The sequence below is a fragment of the Papio anubis genome, chromosome 5 (assembly GCF_008728515.1).
Source record: "Papio anubis isolate 15944 chromosome 5, Panubis1.0, whole genome shotgun sequence".
Classification (NCBI taxonomy): Eukaryota; Metazoa; Chordata; class Mammalia; order Primates; family Cercopithecidae; genus Papio; species Papio anubis.
In genome coordinates this window covers 173186551-173204498 of record NC_044980.1, presented here as the reverse complement: position 1 = coordinate 173204498, position 17948 = coordinate 173186551, and the positions used below count along the sequence as shown (strand labels likewise).

The 17948-nt window shown below is 60.7% G+C and overlaps 1 protein-coding gene across 2 annotated transcripts in view; it reads left to right on the top strand.

Moving 5' to 3' along the window:
- FLT4 (fms related tyrosine kinase 4) overlaps nucleotides 1-17948 on the top strand; it is a 45865-nt gene that overhangs the window by 22910 nt on the left and 5007 nt on the right. For both annotated transcript variants that reach the window (XM_021940085.2, XM_021940084.2), the window contains 21 exons: nucleotides 27-181; nucleotides 269-431; nucleotides 2483-2609; nucleotides 3717-3825; nucleotides 4632-4994; nucleotides 5284-5430; nucleotides 5529-5660; nucleotides 5842-5948; nucleotides 6246-6381; nucleotides 6816-6920; nucleotides 7237-7350; nucleotides 7523-7611; nucleotides 7712-7859; nucleotides 8289-8383; nucleotides 8780-8902; nucleotides 9993-10104; nucleotides 10938-11037; nucleotides 11437-11542; nucleotides 12454-12602; nucleotides 13908-14028; nucleotides 15205-15290. In XM_021940085.2, the coding sequence (XP_021795777.2) occupies nucleotides 27-181; nucleotides 269-431; nucleotides 2483-2609; nucleotides 3717-3825; nucleotides 4632-4994; nucleotides 5284-5430; nucleotides 5529-5660; nucleotides 5842-5948; nucleotides 6246-6381; nucleotides 6816-6920; nucleotides 7237-7350; nucleotides 7523-7611; nucleotides 7712-7859; nucleotides 8289-8383; nucleotides 8780-8902; nucleotides 9993-10104; nucleotides 10938-11037; nucleotides 11437-11542; nucleotides 12454-12602; nucleotides 13908-14028; nucleotides 15205-15290 (2787 nt within the window). The remainder of the gene's footprint in view (nucleotides 1-26; nucleotides 182-268; nucleotides 432-2482; nucleotides 2610-3716; nucleotides 3826-4631; nucleotides 4995-5283; nucleotides 5431-5528; nucleotides 5661-5841; nucleotides 5949-6245; nucleotides 6382-6815; nucleotides 6921-7236; nucleotides 7351-7522; nucleotides 7612-7711; nucleotides 7860-8288; nucleotides 8384-8779; nucleotides 8903-9992; nucleotides 10105-10937; nucleotides 11038-11436; nucleotides 11543-12453; nucleotides 12603-13907; nucleotides 14029-15204; nucleotides 15291-17948) is intronic.

Sequence of the window (17948 nt, the reverse complement as noted above, 5' to 3'; positions counted from 1 at the left end):
GGCCCTGACCTCCCTTCCCCGGCCAGGTACAAGGATGGAAAGGCACTGTCCGGGCGCCACAGTCCACATGCCCTAGTGCTCAAGGAGGTGACAGAGGCCAGCACCGGCATCTACACCCTCGCCTTGTGGAACTCCGCTGCTGGCCTCAGATGCAACATCAGCCTGGAGCTGGTGGTGAATGGTAGGCCAGGGATGGGAGAGCACACAGGTGGGCGGTGGGCGGCGTGGCATTGGAAGTCAGCTGACCGGCCATCTGCTGTGCCCCCAGTGCCCCCCCACATACACGAGAAGGAGGCCTCCTCCCCCAGCATCTACTCGCGCCACAGCCGCCAGGCCCTCACCTGCACGGCCTATGGGGTGCCCCTGCCCCTCAGCATCCATTGGCACTGGCGGCCCTGGACACCCTGCAAGATGTTTGGCCAGCGGAGTCTGTGAGTACAGCTCCTACGTACGGCCCAGGCCCCTGCACAGCCACAGCCCCCGCCCCCGCCCCCAGCCTCCGCCGTGAGGAGCCCTCTTTATAGCGCCCCTCACCACCCAGGCCTTCCCTGCACCCCTCCCCAGGGCCCGGCTCTGAACTTGAACCCTACCTTCAGCTATAGCCAATCCCTGGCCTCACCGCGCCTGAGTGAGGCTCAGAGCCTCCCTTGCACCCCTCCTCCACCAGCTGGCCAGGCTGGACAAAGGATGGGTCCGGCCCCCACCCACCTCCCTCAAGAGCGAAGACCTCTGGACACATAATTGCATCATCTGGAGGCAGGAGGAAGCACGTGCCTCTGAGCACCCAGCAGGACACCTCCAGTGGGGCAGGGGTCTGGGAGGGTGTTATCTGAGCCTCTGGGATGGTTGCACTGAGCCCCACGGTACACCGTGTGTGCTCACGTGCCTCAGCTCATCTGTGCAGCACTCACGTCACCCCCTTACAGACAGGGAAACAGGGTCAGAGAAGGGAGATGGCTTTCCCAGGGGCACAGCTGTAAGCAGCAGGACCAACCCACCTGCTGAGCCACGCTCCCCTCACCCACCTGCTGGGCTGTGCTCCCCTCACCCACCTGCTGGGCCGTGCTCCCCTCACCCACCTGCTGAGCCGCGCTCCCCTCGCCCACCTGCCGAGCCGTGCTCCCCTCATCCACCTGCCACCCACCTGCTGGGCCATGCTCCCCTCGCCCACCTGCTGGGCCACGCTCCCCTCACCCACCTGCCACCCACCTGCTGGGCCGCGCTCCCCTCCACTGAGCGGGATGCCAGCAGGACAGATGGGTTTCACAGGACACTTAGACGAGCAGGGGATGAGAGGAGGGCGCCCAGGTGGGCAGGGCTTGAAGGCACTAGGGAGCCAGCGAAGGGTGTTGAGGAGTGGAGATATGGCTCAGGTTTTCCTTTTAGCGAGAGATCCTAGTGTCAAACTGGGGCGGGGTGGGAGTTGAGAACCTAGCTGGGAGATGAGGGTGGCCCCACTGGCTGTGGCTCTGCGGTGGTCGGTGGGGGTGGCTCAGTAGGGGTGGCCTGAGCCGGCCCCAAATGTCCAAGGTTCATAAGTATCCTTCTAGATCGTGTGGCCTGCAGCTCGCTGCCAGCACCTCCAAATGTCCTTCCTTCTGGGTGTGCCACCTTTATGCTCTGTGCCAAGTGATGGAGCCCTTCAGAGAGTCCCTGCTCGGCTCCTCCACAGGGGCAGATAGGAGCCTCCCTTGGGGCCCTGAGGCCACCCCCCAATCCTGGCAGGAGGCCAAGGCTGCTGGGGGTGCACACGCAGCCCAGAGGGAGGCCGCAGCTCCTAAAGCAGGAGAGAGGGAAAGGCCGGGCAGAGACACCTCCTGGGGCAGAATGGGACTGTGCTGCCCCTGCAGCCATGTGGGCAGATCCAAGGTGGCCTCTGCAGGAAGGAGCAAGAGAAGCGGGACAGGGTGCACACGTGTGCGAGGGACAGTGGACACAGGAAGGTGGTGTCGGCAGCCTGTGTAGGACGGTTGCCGGGTCCTGACCCTGAAGTGTGGGAGACAGAGCTCCAGAAACAGGCTGGGCATGGTGGCTCACGCCTATAATCCCAGCATATTGGGAGGCCAAGGCCGGCGGATCACCTGAGGTCGGGGGTTTGAGACCAGCTGACCAACATGGAGAAACCCTGTCTCTACTAAAAATACAAAAAAATTAGATGGGCGTGGTGGCACACGCCTGTAATCCCAGCTACTTGGGAGGCTGAGGCAGGAGAATCGCTTGAACCTAGGAGGCGGAGGTTTCAGTGAGCTGAAATCGTGCCACTGCACTCCAGCCTGGGCAATAAGAGTGAAACTCCATCTCAAAAGAAAAGAAAAGAAACAAAGTCCCCTTCCCATCTCCCTCACTCAGGCCCAAGGGCCAGCCTCGCCCACCATTCCATATGAGAAGGTGACTGGGTGTGACAAGGGCTTGACCCCGCCCCCGAAGTGGGCCCTTCCTGCCTGTGTCCCTGACCTGCCCTTGCCTCTTCTGGCTCTGGCAGCCGGCGGCGGCAGCAGCGAGACCTCATGCCACAGTGCCGTGACTGGAGGGCAGTGACCACGCAGGACGCTGTGAACCCCATCGAGAGCCTGGACACCTGGACCGAGTTTGTGGAGGGGAAGAATAAGGTACAGGCCAGCCGTGCTGCTGAGTGCCCAGGGAGAAGGAGAAGGGAGGAGAGAGAGGCCACTACTGCCGTATGGTTTCCACCTGGCTTCCAGAGTGCTGGGCAGAGCGGCTGAGAGCGGGTGACCTTCCTGCAGTCTGTAGGCCTCGGCCACCCTGCCTGCAGAAAGGTCAGAGGGCCAGCCTCTGGCTTTGTGATGGAGGGCGGACCTCCGGCGGCTTCCCAGACAAGGAAGCTGAGATGCAAGGCCACCTGGCCAGGCCATGAACCCCTGAGGCCCACAGGCCCCAGGGCCAGGAGGGGACAGGGCTGGAGGCTGACCAGGTCTGCACAGAGGGCTGTTGAGCCGCTGGCGCGGCCTGGGGGCAACGCCGAGAAGGGGGTACTGAACAAAGGCACCTACTTCCTCCAGTCACTTCCTGTTTTCCTACACACCTCCAGAGCCTCTTCCTGTTCCAGTCCTGGACAGGAAGTGCCCAGCTGGGGGTGGGGTGGGGGTGGGGGTCTTTGGATGGTAGGCAGGGCCTATGGCCCTTCCTCCTCCCCTGTGTCTCAGGCTTCCTACTCCCTGGGGCCTCAGTCCTTCTGGGAGCCATCCCCACCCCTCGCAGTAACCCTGGACCCAGGAGTTGCTGTTGTGGACAGTCCTGGGCTGAGGAGAGCATCTCACAAGGATCTCAGCAAGCAGCAACTGGGTTGGGCCTGACCCCATCCAGAAGTGACTGGCCTTTGCTGTGACCACAGCCTGAATTCTCACCCTGGCTTGGACTGACCCTGGTGCCCCTCAGCATAGCCACAGACTGAGCCCAGTCCCGGCCAGAGGTCTCTCTGGTCCTGCCAAAGGCTGCCCTGTGACGTCACCGCAGCCTAGGCCCGCAGTCCCGTGCACTGTCCCTTGACTTCTCTGGGCAGCTGCCTCCCCCTGCTGCCCAAGGCCTTCTCTTCCCTGCCTCACCATCCCTGGTCCTGTGAGTTTCGGTCTTCTCCAGTCCAAAGCCTCAGTTTCCCCCATGACTGTGGTGGGCACAGCGACCTTCTTGCAGAAGGGGAGGGCCCAGGTTGGGAGAACTTGGGCAGGAAATGGATCCTTTTGCCTGTGCTCTCCCAGACCGTGAGCAAGCTGGTGATCCAGAATGCCAACGTGTCCGCCATGTACAAGTGTGTGGTCTCCAACAAGGTGGGCCAGGATGAGCGGCTCATCTACTTCTATGTGACCAGTGAGTGACCAGACCATCACGGGCAGGCCTGGGTACAGGGTCGGAGGGGGGAGGTTTGGGCGCATTGAGTTTCTGGGGTCCGTGGGGCACCCAGGAGAGAGATCCAAGGCCCACCAGTTGTAGACAGGAAAAATAGATTTGAGGGTTATCAGCATAGGGCCTGGGTGCTGGTGCACTGGGATGGAATGGTGTCCTTTGTCCCCAACCCTGAGGTTCCTCCCTCGAGGATGCCCTTGGCTCACTGCAGCTCCTCCTAGCTATACCCACTCCCACTCTCCCCTTCCCAAGCCCTGGGACCTTGTGACTCGTGTGAATTTTGCTCTGGGGAGAAGATCTGTGGCTTACTCAGATTTTCAAATGTGCTAGTGACCTCAGGAGAGCTGAGCCCAGGAGAAGACGCCACTGGGTCCCAGAATGTAAATCAGGGCACCAGCAGAGAGATGGAGCCCCAGAGAACACCTGGGGGCTGGGGAGGCCACAGGAGCCTGACCAGAAGGGACCAGAGAGGCAAAAGGAAATGGGCACATGGCACTGGGAAGAGCCAGGGAAGAAGACACTGTTTCAGGCTGAACATGGGGTGGGCCGTGGCAAGCTTCAGGAGAGAATGAGGCTCAAGTCTCACTGAGTGGGGTCATGGAACTCCTGATGACCTGGGCTTCTCGGGGGTGGGGGCAAGCAGTCCAGCTGGGGCTCCTCCAGGAGAGAGAGAGAGAGAGAGGGAAGGAGGCAGGAGACCCCGGGGCGGCAGGTGGATGGGTGAGCAAACTCCCAGGGCAGTGTCACGGGCCTTCTTCCTCCCTCCACAGCCATCCCCGACGGCTTCAGCATCGAATCCAAGCCATCCGAGGAGCTACTAGAGGGCCAGCCCGTGCTCCTGAGCTGCCAAGCCGACAGCTACAAGTACGAGCACCTGCGCTGGTACCGCCTCAACCTGTCCACGCTGCACGATGCGCACGGGAACCCGCTGCTGCTCGACTGCAAGAACGTGCATCTGTTCGCCACCCCTCTGGCCGCCAGCCTGGAGGAGGTGGCGCCTGGGGCGCGCCACGCCACGCTCAGCCTGAGTATCCCCCGCGTCGCGCCCGAGCATGAGGGCCACTATGTGTGCGAAGTGCAAGACCGGCGCAGCCATGACAAGCACTGCCACAAGAAGTACCTGTCGGTGCAGGGTGAGGCTGGCCGCGGGGAGGGCGGGGACTCGCTCTTTTCTAGCCGAAGCTGTCTCTGCCTTTGCCCCGGCGTGGCTCGCCCCTGGGACGTCTATTCACGGCCCTGGCCTGCAGGAGCGCCCCCTCCTAACTATCCGCCTCCCCCTGCGGAGACGCGCCGCGCTCCTGCCCGGCGCACAAACCCTGAGTCCAGCTTTCGGGGATCCTTCCCTCCCTCTGCTCCCAGCCCAAAGAGGGTCCTCCTGCTAAGTGCAACTCCACTGAGTTCCTTCTCAACCCCTGCCCCCAGCCCTGGAGGCCCCTCGACTCACGCAGAACTTGACTGACCTCCTGGTGAACGTGAGCGACTCCCTGGAGATGCAGTGCTTGGTGGCCGGAGCGCACGCGCCCAGCATCGTGTGGTACAAAGACGAGAGGCTGCTGGAGGAAAAGTCTGGTAGGGAGGGTGGCCCGGGCGAAGGGCAGGTCCCGAGGCCCGCGAGGCCAACGACCCCAAACCCAGGTGGACCCGCCCCTCCACCCCACCCCCTGCAGGAGTCGACTTGGCGGACTCCAACCAGAAGCTGAGCATCCAGCGCGTGCGCGAGGAGGATGCGGGTCGCTATCTGTGCAGCGTGTGCAACGCCAAGGGCTGCGTCAACTCCTCCGCCAGCGTGGCCGTGGAAGGTCCGGCCTCACCCTGCACCCCTCAACCCCCTTCCTGCCCCCAGTTAGCGCCTTCTTGTGGCCACTTCGGGCAAGTCGTGCCCACCAGAAGCGGCGCTGCCTGCAGTGCACCCTCTGCCACACACACACACACACACACACACACACACACACACACGCCGGCCCCTTTCTGCCCACGCAGGCTCTGAAGATAAGGGCAGCATGGAGATCGTGATCCTTGTCGGTACCGGGGTCATCGCTGTCTTCTTCTGGGTCCTCCTCCTCCTCATCTTCTGTAACATGAGGAGGGTGAGTGTCCCTCCCCTCTCCTGGTGGGGTCTCTCTCAGGACTCCCCCACCCTGGCCGCCCTTAAGATAAAGAATAAGGTGCCCGCCCTAGTTGACCTGGCAGCCTTGTCTCCTGGGTAGCCTGGCAGCCCTCCACCCTGGGCTCCAACCCCGCAGAGGTCTGCCTGTTACTCCGTCCCCTCCTTGACTGAGAGCCCCGCAGGACGTGCCATCTGTCCTGGGCAAAGTTCTGCCCCAGCCACAGTGGTACGGCCAAGTCAGTGAGCTGCCCCACTCCTCCCTGTCCGGTCCCCGCAGCCGGCCCACGCAGACATCAAGACGGGCTACCTGTCCATCATCATGGACCCCGGGGAGGTGCCTCTGGAGGAGCAATGCGAATACCTGTCCTACGACGCCAGCCAGTGGGAGTTCCCCCGAGAGCGGCTGCACCTGGGTGAGGCCAGCACCAGCCTGTCCAACCCACACCTCCTGCCCGGCGCACCTGCTGCAGGCTGGAGTTCCTGAATCCCTCCATTCTCGAAACTCCCACCAGGAAGTTCTGCCTGGCCTGACCTGCCCCTCTGGGCGTGGGTAACCAGAGCCTTAGCCAGGGTTCCCAGTTCCCAGGCTCCCCGAGGTCACCTGCTGCCACCCTGAGCAGGGTGGATCTGTCACACCTACCCGGGAGGATGCGCGGCTTCCTGTCCACCCTCTCCCTCTCTTCCCGCTGTGGCTCCCACGCTCTTCCTGTTTGGCAGAGAGGCTCCCCACGCTCCTCCTGCTGCCAGGCCTGTCCTCCTGGACCTCTGGACGGGGCTCCCCTGCTGCCCACCTGTCTCCACCCTCACCCCATACAGCTCACCTGCAACTGGCTCCCTGCCCCGACAGGGAGAGTGCTCGGCTACGGCGCCTTCGGGAAGGTGGTGGAAGCCTCCGCTTTCGGCATCAACAAGGGCAGCAGCTGTGACACCGTGGCCGTGAAAATGCTGAAAGGTGTGGGGTCTGCGGGCGAAAGGGGCAGCCTAGGTAGTGAGGAGCAGCAGCTCTGGGTGGGCCGGTGGCATGGCAACTCAGGAAGGGAAACTGAGGCTGGGAGCCAGTCTCATCCAAGATTCTACAGGGAGGCTGCGGGAGTCAGAGCCAAGGTACCACCCGAACCCCCTGCCTCAGTGGGGCCAGCAGGATGTCCTGGGGCCTTGGTACCCCTCCCCGTGCCCAGAGTGCTGGCTGTGCCTTAGCTAAGCAGCCCGTGGCGGGAAAGGGGGCCGTGCCCGGATTGGGGCCGACGCGAGGCCTGTGTCCCCTCCAGAGGGCGCCACAGCCAGCGAGCACCGCGCGCTGATGTCGGAGCTCAAGATCCTGATTCACATCGGGAACCACCTCAACGTGGTCAACCTCCTGGGGGCGTGCACCAAGCCCAAGGGTACGCAGCGGGGCGGCCCGCTGGGACGGCGAGACCCTGGGCGCAGGGCGCCGCGGGCGGGAGGGGCTGCAGGGCCGGCGCTGGGAGGCCCGCGGGGGCGCGGGTGCAAATGCGGAGCGCGCCCGCAGCGCGTCCCGGGTTCGAACGCACGGCCCGCCCCGTCCCGCCGCAGGGCCCCTCATGGTGATCGTGGAGTACTGCAAGTACGGCAACCTCTCCAACTTCCTGCGCGCCAAGCGGGAGACCTTCAGCCCCTACGCAGTGAGTGGGCGGCCCGCCGGGCGCCACGGGCGGCGGGGGAGTGGAGGCGCCTCTGCCGTGGACACCTGGGCGCCCTCGAGCCAGCTTCATGCATCCGCAGGAGAAGTCTCCCGAGCAGCGCGGACGCATCCGCGCCATGGTGGAGCTGGCCAGGCTGGATCGGAGGCCAGGGAGCAGCGACAGGGTCCTCTTTGCTCGGTTCCCGAAGAACGAGGGCGGAGCGAGGCGAGCTTCTCCAGACCAAGACGGTTAGAGCCTGGCTTCTTCCCCTTTCCTAGTGCCTGACAGGCCCGGTTAGATACCATGATCAGGCACCCTAGGGAAACCCAGCCTGGGGCCCTCGGTGGGGGCTTTCGTGGGAGAGTGTGGAATGGGCTCTGCCTTAGGAAGGGAAGACACCTGGGGACAATTTTCACACAGGTGTTCCACGATTGACTGGGTCGTCACAGGCTGAATAGGAAATTGCCCTGCAGACCAGGCAGGCAGTTGAGGGCCAAGCAGCAGGTGCCAAGCCCCCACAGAGCAACAGTATTTACTGCTCTGGGAGTAGCACGTGGGTGTTCCGGAGGCTGAGGGGGCAGGAGAGGGGCTGAAATGCTTGTTAGCTGCTCCCTGGGGCTGGGTGGATGGAGGCGGTGGTGGAGGCGCCTCCTGAGCCCACCTCGCCCGCTGTGCAGCTGAGGACCTGTGGCTGAGCCCGCTGACCATGGAGGATCTTGTCTGCTACAGCTTCCAGGTGGCCAGAGGGATGGAGTTCCTGGCTTCCCGAAAGGTGAGCTTCCTCTGAAGGCCCTGCAGACGGGGAAAGGGTGGTGCATCCCCACCAGTCACCAAGAAGTGCTTGGTTCAGACTTCACCCTGCAGGGGCTCTGAGGTCCATTAGCATCTCTCCCACTTTCAGAGGAGGAAACTGCCCAAAGCAGGGAGCTGACGTCCCAAAGTCTCTTGGCTGGTCAGCAGCAGAGTCTGTCTGACTCCACGACTTTCTCTGCTTCCCCACAATTCCACAAGCTGTCTCCATGATGAGTCCCGGAGATGGACAGAAATCCTTCCCCACAGGCAGGGCACCCCCACGGTCCCCACTGCTTGGGCACCCTGGAGTTTCGGGTGTGGGTGTTACCCCAGGGGCCTGCACTGACAGCCCCCATTGCGCCTCCCTGCACCCCAGTGCATCCACAGAGACCTGGCTGCTCGGAACATTCTGCTGTCAGAAAGCGACGTGGTGAAGATCTGTGACTTTGGCCTTGCCCGGGACATCTACAAAGACCCTGATTACGTCCGCAAGGGCAGCGTGAGTGCAGGCCATTGAGGAGAGGGAATGTGGGGCAAAATAGGTGATGGGGTGGGACCACAGACTGCCTGTCCAGGAGAGGGAGTGCTAGCACAGGGTGATGTGGGCTCCTTGGTTGGCCAGCCACCTGCCCAGCTGCTGGGGGACTCCCTGCCCCCAGGGGACCCTAGTGACCACCCCCCCCACAACTTAGGCATCCTGGGGCAAGGAAGTGGAGACGGGAGTTGACAAGTGGGGCCCCAGGGCTCCAATTGGAGCTTGTGCTTTGCCCAGTGCCGTGGTCCATGCAGCGGGCCTTGACTCCCAGGGCCTACCCTGTGGGGCCTGTGTGTGCAAGGCATTGCGTGGCGTCTATCCTAGAGATGGACCAGCTTGGTGGAGTATGTGGAACCCAGGAGGCGGAGTGTGTCTCATAAGTGGAGCTCAGGCAGGGCAGCAGGTGCCTGGATGAGCTTCCAAGGCGGGTCAGGGTTCCATCCCTGGGAGAGGAAAGGTGTCAGAGTGAGGTGGAGGAGCAGGATGGGCCCAGAGCCTGGGCGTGATGGGCCATCCAGCCCAGTGTGGCTGCTGGTTGGAGGGAAGGATCAGGTGTGCACTTACAGAAACTCCCCTGACACCACAGGCTGGGAAGAGAGGGGAGTAGGGGTGCTGGGGTGGAGGTAGAGGCCAGTCCAGAAGGGCCCTGGCCCTCAGGGCTCCCAGGTAGAGACCATGAGAGGGAGACAGAGCTGGTGGCGGAGATGCCTCAGGAGCCCAGGAGGAGGGCGTCAGGAGTGATGGCCCAGCTTCTAGGGCAGGGACAGTGAGTAGATGGAACGTGCTTGTCAGGGGAGATGGTGAGAGTGTGCAGGGGTGCGTTTCATCAGGAGGCTGGGTTGGGGATCTAGGGCTGGAAGAAGGCCTGCGGTCTCCCCCGATACCCCTCCCCTGAGAGCTCAGGGAAAGAGGGGGTCCCCGGCAGATCCAGGAGAACAGCAGCAGGGAGGCACCTTCCACCCAGGCAGAGGGCCCTGGTAGGGGGTGCCAGAGCGCCTGGCCTCAGCCCTCTCCTCCTATCCGCCATGGGACATGCTTCCCTCCGCCTCCCCAGGCCCGGCTGCCGCTGAAGTGGATGGCCCCTGAAAGCATCTTTGACAAGGTGTACACCACGCAGAGTGACGTGTGGTCCTTTGGGGTGCTGCTCTGGGAGATCTTCTCTCTGGGTGAGTGCAGGACGGGGTGCCGGTGGGGAGAGGAGGCGAGGTCACTGGTGGCAGGTTACATGACCAGCCCTGCTGGAGTAAGGGACTGGGCACCTGGAGGTATGTGCCAGGTCGTTCCGAAGCAGGGGCTTTGTGGGCCACCAAGAGCCCCCCACCTCTCCCCAGCCTGGCCCAGCCTCCGAGAGGAGTTTGCCTCCAATGTGGGCCACCCTCTGTGGGGTGCACGCTGAAGCCTGGGCCGGGGCTGAGCCTGTTCACGTGGCAGCCCCAGAGGGAACTCAGGGCTCAGTCAGCGGACGTGCCTACTGCAGGAGCTCCATGTGGGAGCGCAGGCCCCGCTGCAGGCATGATGAAGCCTCCAGGCCAGGGTAGGGCAGTGAACTTGAATAACTTAAAACGTCAGCAAGTGGCAACAGTGATACATGCTACTACGGAAACTAAAGGAGCAGGAAGAGTGTAGGAGGCGCGAGAGCTTGGGTCAGCGATCCAGGACGGAGCAGCAGGGCTGGTGGGGAGCATCAGAAGCAGTGAGAGGCGAGAGAGGCTTTGTTGAAACTGACCACAGGCGGCTCCCCCGCCACGATGATCCGGTATCCATGATGTCTACCATGTTGCCAGTGCGTGGATGCTCTTGGCACCCCTAGCAAGCAGGCGGCACAGTCCTCTTTTAACTAAATGAAGAACTTGAACTGGGGAGGGCCGCGACCTGCCCGGGTCCCGGGTAGAGCAGGATCGGATGAGCCGTCTCCACCCCACCACGGGGATGGGGGAAGGGACAGACGGGGTGACTTGGGGGGGCTTGCTCCCCACCCACCTCCCCTTCTTGTTGTCAGGGGCCTCCCCATACCCTGGGGTGCAGATCAATGAGGAGTTCTGCCAGCGGCTGAGAGACGGCACGAGGATGAGGGCCCCGGAGCTGGCCACTCCTGCCATGTGAGCCTCCCCATGGCCCTGCAGGTGTTGCGGGCAGTAAGCATAGGGGGCGTGGGGATTGTGGCCTTGAAAGGGTGGCATCAGGGAAGCCAGGGCCAGTAGGACAGGCCTGGGCACCACCCTCAAGACACACGGGTAGTCTGTGGCATAGCTGCAACAGGCACCAGGAGGGAAGGCCGGGTGCTGTCGGAACAGACAGAACCGGGTGTTCAGGGAAAGCATCACCAGGAGGTGACGCTGGGCTAACACTTGAAGGAGGAACGAGGGTAGCCGGACAAGGGTGGGGCACGTGTCAGGAGGAGGGCAGAGTGGGTGAGAGGGCCCAGGAAGGCTGGGGGACTGAAGGTGCTGGGGCGGGGGTGGGGTGCACGCGGTCCAGCAGCCCACGTGATCCTGCAGACGCCGTATCATGCTGAACTGCTGGTCTGGAGACCCCAAGGCGAGACCTGCGTTCTCGGAGCTGGTGGAGATCCTGGGGGACCTGCTCCAGGGCGGGGGCCTGCAAGTGAGCCCCTTCCGCACCCTGTTCTACTGTGGCCTTTGGCCCCTGCCCTGGGTCCCTGGCCCCAGCTGCCCCTCCAAGCCCCTCTAGGCTCTGCCCACCTCTAGGCTTGGGTGGTGTGGTCCTGGGCCCCTACCCACACCTCGTCCCCACACCCTTGCATCTTTCTGTTGAGCACACGCCCACCGCACACCTACGCTGCCTGTTCCAGATGCTGTGTGGATAGTCAGAGCCTGTCCCTGCCCAAGGGGAATCCTAGGCTGGTCCCCACTGGCCTGCGAGGCAGCCCCATCTCGCTGGCATCATCATGATGCATTCCTTCAGCTGGTCCCGGTTCTGTCCCCCACTCCACTGAGCACACGGACCCCTGACCTGTGTGTCCTGATGTCTCCACCTCCCAAGGTGGTGCTCCTCCAGGGTGGGGGACGGGCCTGCTCGTGACCCAGCTCAAAGTGGGGCCTGGAGCAAGGACCCGGGAGCGGCCTGTTGCCCAGGCCTAGGGACTGGGATGGGTGCTGTGGCTCTAGTTCCATCCAGAGAAGGTAGGAAGTGCTGGCCCCAGTTCCTGAGGCTGCATGCTCAGCCGGGGACTGGAGGACGGATGATCCGGCCGAGCCCCGGCCTGCCCCATCTGCCTTATCCATATAGGAGGTACCTGGAAGGGCCGTTGGGAGAATTTGGTGAGGTTGGCACAGCTGGCATTCTGCTACCTTGATCCCTTACCTGTCGTGACGGCTGAAATGTGCTGGCTTCTGCACGAGCTCGTTTCCTCCTTGGAGCACTCACGTGCCCGCATGGTCTGTTAGGACCCTATTTCAGGGCTCAGGAGCCCAAGCAGTCCCAAGTGCAGGGGCGAGGGCTGAGGGCAGCGACTGGTGGTTTCTGGCCCGGCTGCCTCTCCTGTTCCCCGCCAGGAGGAAGAGGAGGCCTGCATGGCCCCACGTGGCTCTCAGAGCTCAGAAGAGGGCAGCTTCTCACAGGTGTCCACTGTGGCCCTACACATCGCCCAGGCTGACGCTGAGGACAGCCCGCCAAACCTGCAGCGCCACAGCCTGGCCGCCAGGTCAGCTGTCCTGTGGGTCCAGGAATGGGGTGGGAGAAAGCCATGTGGACAGGGTGCATTTTATCCCTGTGCGTCTTTGGGGGAAAGCAAATCATGCGACGTCAGAGACCAGTGTGCACGAACCCAGAGCACAGAGCGGCTGTAAATGACCCACTGCAGGTCCCCTCCAAGGCCATGTGACCTGGCTGCGTGCTTGTTTTTGAGTCCTGTCCACCCACCAGTGTCCCCTCACCCCAACATCAAGGGTACTTCTTTTTCTTTTTTTTTTTTTGAGATGGAGTCTCGCTCTGTCACCCAGGCTGGAGTGCAGTGGTGGGATCTCAGCTCACTCCAAGCTCTGCCTCCCAGGTTCACACCATTCTCCTGCCTCAGCCTCCCAGGTAGCTGGGACTACAGGTGCCCGCCACCACGCCCAGCTAATTTTTTGCATTTTTTAGTAGAGACAGGGTTTCACTGTGTTAGTCAGGATGGTCTCAATCTCCTGACCTTGTGATCCGCCCGCCTCGGCCTCCCAAAGTGCTGGGATTACAGGCGTGAGCCACCGCGCCCGACAAGGGTGCTTTTCTCACGGAGAGGTGGAGTGGACTGTGTTTGGGCCAATATTCCTCCCAGGAGTCTCTGATTATCTAAATCACTGACTAGTCTGGGGGTGAGTCCCCAAGAGTCCCTGGGAGGAGGGAAGGTCTCCAACTGAGGCATGGTCAGGAGGAGAACGTAACTTAATTCCCAGAACTCTGCCCAGGCTCTCTTATCCCTGGCATTTCACACTCAGGATGGCTGTGCCGCCCACATTCACACCAGCGTTGCTGAGATGCAGGCTCTGCCCCAGCACATGGCAGGGCTAGTCCTCGGGGACAACCACAGTGAGCTGGATTTTGCCAGGCTCCTTCCACCAACCCCGCAACATGTGCCTTAGCGCACACACGTGTGGGCAGGGCAGTCAGCAGCTTGCAGCCCCGGGGCTGCCTGGCTGGCCCAGGGTAGCCCATCCGCGGGAGGAGCTCCATGCCCCACGGGGCTGGATGCCCCTCACTTCCCATCACAGAGCTCAGCAGTGGACTCGGGAGGAAACACGGCCCAGGGTGGAGGTGCACACCCAGGCCCTGCTGCTGAGGCTGTGGGGTAGACATCTGAGGCCAGGCCCACGGAGAGGCCCCTGCCAGCACTCAGACCCAGGCCCGTCCGTACTCCTGCCCCAGGCTGGGGGTCCTTTCCAGGGGAAGAGGAGGCACAGGGACAGCAGAGAGAACTTCGAGGAGAGTTGTTGGGGTGCATTCCTCAGTACCTTCTGATTTCTCCCCACAGGTATTACAACTGGGTGTCCTTTCCCGGGTGCCTGGCCAGAGGGACTCAGACCCATGGTTCCTCCCGGATGAAGACATTTGAAGAATTCCCCATGACCCCAATGACCTACAAGGCCTCTGTGGTACTTCACATGACGGGCGGGGGCTGTGCTCTCGGGTCAGGGCTGGGGCCACCTCGGGAGGCAGCCTCGGAAATTCGTAAGGCAAATGGCAGAAACCAATTGCAGGCTTTTTAACAGAAAAGACTATCCTTTTAAAGTGCAAGTCCAGGCCGGGCATGATGGCTCACGCCTGTAATCCCAGCACTTTGGGAGGCCGAGGTGGGCGGATCATGAGGTCAGAAGATCGAGACCATCCTGGCTAACATGGTGAAACCCCGTCTCTACCGAAAATACAAAAAATTAGCTGGGCGTGGTGGCGGCGCCTGTAGTCCCAGCTACTTGGGAGGCTGAGGCAGGAGAATGGCGTGAACCCGGGAGGCGGAGCTTGCAGTGAGCTGAGATCGCGCCACTGCCCTCCAGCCTGGGCGACAGAGCGAGACTCCATCTCAAAAAAAGAAAATGCAAGTCCAGGGAGAGCCTTGGGCACATCTGGGCCCTCCTACGATGCCACGTCTCACAGCTGCTTTCTGTCCTATGCCCTCGTCACCCCCACACGAGGCCTCCCCTCCTCAGCAGTGCAGAAACCCCAGTGGAAGGACAGCTCCTCCTCCTCCTCGGTGGCAGGTTCGGGAGTCCTGGGCCTGGTCAGTGAGCGCTGGGCAGAGGGGCCCCATGGGAGCCCTTGGCCAGACCTCAGGGACCTGGGTTCCTGCCTTCAGGGCCACTTGAAGACACTGGGGGACTCTGAAAAGATCGCAGTTTCCCTCCCGTGTGATTCAGAATAAAAACCACACCAAGCCACAGTGAAAGGGTAACAAAGCCCGCCGAGTCGGGAGGCAGCCTCACAATGACCGTTTTTTGAACTACAAGCTGCCGGGTTGTAAGTCCTATCCCTGGTTCTCCCGCGGCTCCTGCTCTTTGCACACTGAGTGTAGGCTTGGCCACCATGGAGGTCCCCCAGTGTGAGGTGTCCACGGGCCAGACACAGCCCCCGACCTCAGTGTTTGCCTCCGTGGCAGGGGCATGTGACCCTCACCCTGGGATGGAATGGACACCTTGTTTCCGGCTCAGTGTCTCAGGGACGGGTGTTAGGTCAGCTGCACCGCAGGGTCATGCCGCGCTGTCCTGGCTGGGGGTGGCTGCCCTGCAGGAGGGCCTCAGGCGGGGCCCACAGCCTGGCTTGTCCTCTTCACACAGGACAACCAGACGGACAGTGGGATGGTGCTGGCCTCGGAGGAGTTTGAGCAGATAGAGAGCAGGCATAGACGAGAAAGCGGCTTCAGGTAAGGGCTTCGTGAGCCTCCTGCACTGCCGGTGTTGACATTGCCTTCCCCTGGAGGAGGGAGGCTGGGGCCTGGGCGTGCCCAGCCCTCTTCCTGGAACCTCTCGTGGCTCCCTATGAGCTTTTCACATGTTCAAGGTGAGCTGCCCTGAGACTCCCCTCCTCACCTGGCACCACAGGAGCCCCTCCCCGCCGCATGCTGACCACCTGCGTGCCGGTCCCGACACCTCCCTGTCACCTGACAGAGCTCAGACGCTGTGTCTTTCTGACACGACGCAGAACCCACCATGCCCGGGGCACACACACCCTCCTCCAGGTTGGGGAGGCCGCCCCAGCCCCAAAACCCCTGAACTTCATCCAGTGGCTGCAGAGCCAGGTAGATACTGTAATCTGAACTGGCTGGTGTAGGGTCTGACCCTACAGAGCTTAGCAGGTGTTCTCCCCATCTGTGGAGATGAGAGATCGTAAGAAACAAAGACACAAGACAAAGAGATAAAGAGAAAACAGCTGGGCCAGGGAGCCACTACCACCAAGATGCGGAGACCGCTAGTGGCCCCGAATGGCTAGGCGCGCTGATATTTACTGCGTGCAAGACAAGGGAGCAGGGTAAGGAGAGTGAGTCGTCCAAGTGATTGACAAGGTCAAGCAAGTCATGTGACCATGGGACAGGGGGCCCTTCCCTGCTAGTAGCCAAAGCAGAGAGGAAAGGCAGCATACGTCAGCGTTTTCTTCTATGCACTTACAAGAAAGATCAAAGACTTCAAGACTTTCACTATTTCTTCTACCGCTGTCTTCTAAGAACTTCAAAGAGGAACCAGGAGTACGGGAGGAGCATGAAAGTGGACAAGGAGCGTAACCATTGAAGCACAGCACCACAGGGAGGGGTTTAGGCCTCCAGATGACTGTGGGCAGGCCTGGATCATATCCAGCCTTCCACAAGAAGCTGGTGGAGCAGGGTGTTCCCCGACTCCTCCAAGGAAAGGAGACTCCCTTTCACGGTCTGCTAAGTAACGGGTGCCTTCCCAGACACTGGCGTTACCGCTTGACCAAGGAGCCCTCAAGCGGCCCTTATGCGGGCGTGACAGAAGGCTCACCTCTTGCCTTCTAGGTCACTTCTCACAATGTCCCTTCAGCACCTGACCCTATACCCATGGGTTATTCCTTGGTAATATGACTAATACATCAAAGAGCAATATCAAAAGCTAGTGATTAATAATGTTGATGCTAATGATCAATAATGTCCATGATCATCTATCTAATTTGTATTATGACTATTCTTATAACTGTTTTCTGTGTTATACTGAAACAGTTTGTGCCTTCAGTCTCTTGCCTCGGCACCTGGGTAATCCTTCGCCCACAGGCTGGGATGTATTTTGGCAACAGAGAAATACCCACATATGCCTGTCCAGATAGAAAGTGAACTCTATTTGCTCAACATGATAGCCAGGGGAAAAACAGTTTTGGCCAACTTGAACATTGAAACTTTTAAGTGTATAGATTAAACAAAGACTTTAGTGTCTACTTAAAAGATTCACTTTATTTTTATTTATTTATTTATTTATTTATTTTGAGACAGGGTCTCACTCTGCCTTCCAGGCTGGAGTGCAGTGGTGTGATCTCAGCTCACCGCAACCTCCACCTCCCAGGTTCAGGTGATTCTCCTGCTTCAGCCTCTTGAGTAGCTGGGATTATAGGAGTGTGCCACCATGCCCAGCTATTTATTTATTTTATTATTATTTTTTTTATTTATTTTTGAGACAAAGTCTCACTCTGTCGCCCAGGCTGGAGTGCAGTGGCCGGATCTGAGCTCACTGCAAGCTCCACCTCCCGGGTTTACGCCATTCTCCTGCCTCAGCCTCCCGAGTAGCTGGGACTACAGGTGCCCGCCACCACGCCCAGCTAGTTTTTTGTATTTTTTAGTAGAGATGGGGTTTCACTGTGTTAGCCAGGATGGTCTCGATCTCCTGACCTCGTGATCCACCCCTCTTGGCCTCCCAAAGTGCCAGGATTACAGGCTTGAGCCACCGCGCCCGGCCTATTTTTTTTATTTTTAGTAGAGACAGAGTTTCACCACATTGGCCAGGCTGATCTTGAACTCCTGGCCTCAAGTGATCTGCCCACCTCAGCCTCCCAGAGTGCTGGGATTACAGGTATGAGCCACCATGCCCGGCTTATCAGCTGACTCCTGTTAGTACCTGGTTTTGGAAAATTAATGGTGGTCACGTTACGGAAATAGCTTTGGGCTAATTTTTCTTCACCAAACAGCATTTTGACCTGCAAAAAACAAGGTAATTAAGTCAAAGGTATGGCAGAGGATGATTGCCATGTAAATTCAAACCTCTGCACACCTTCAAAAAACAGCATAGCTCCTTGAGATCCAAGAAGGCTGCTCAGCCCGCGCCTGTGGCTCAGCTAGGAGAGAAACTCGGTACACAGACCATGGGGTGATGGAGGAGACGGGGCTGCGAGGAGACCTCCCTTGTCAAGTCCGAGGCACTGGGCAGCCATCCTGCTTCTGAAAGGGCAGCGAGCCAGAAGGGAGTGCAGCTCCTTGGATGCTTGGTGGTAGAGGAAGAAGAAAGTTCCAGAAGATAAGGGTCCTAAGGAAGCAAGATAGTATCCAGAAGTCAGAAGAAGACAGATGAGCACACAGGATGGA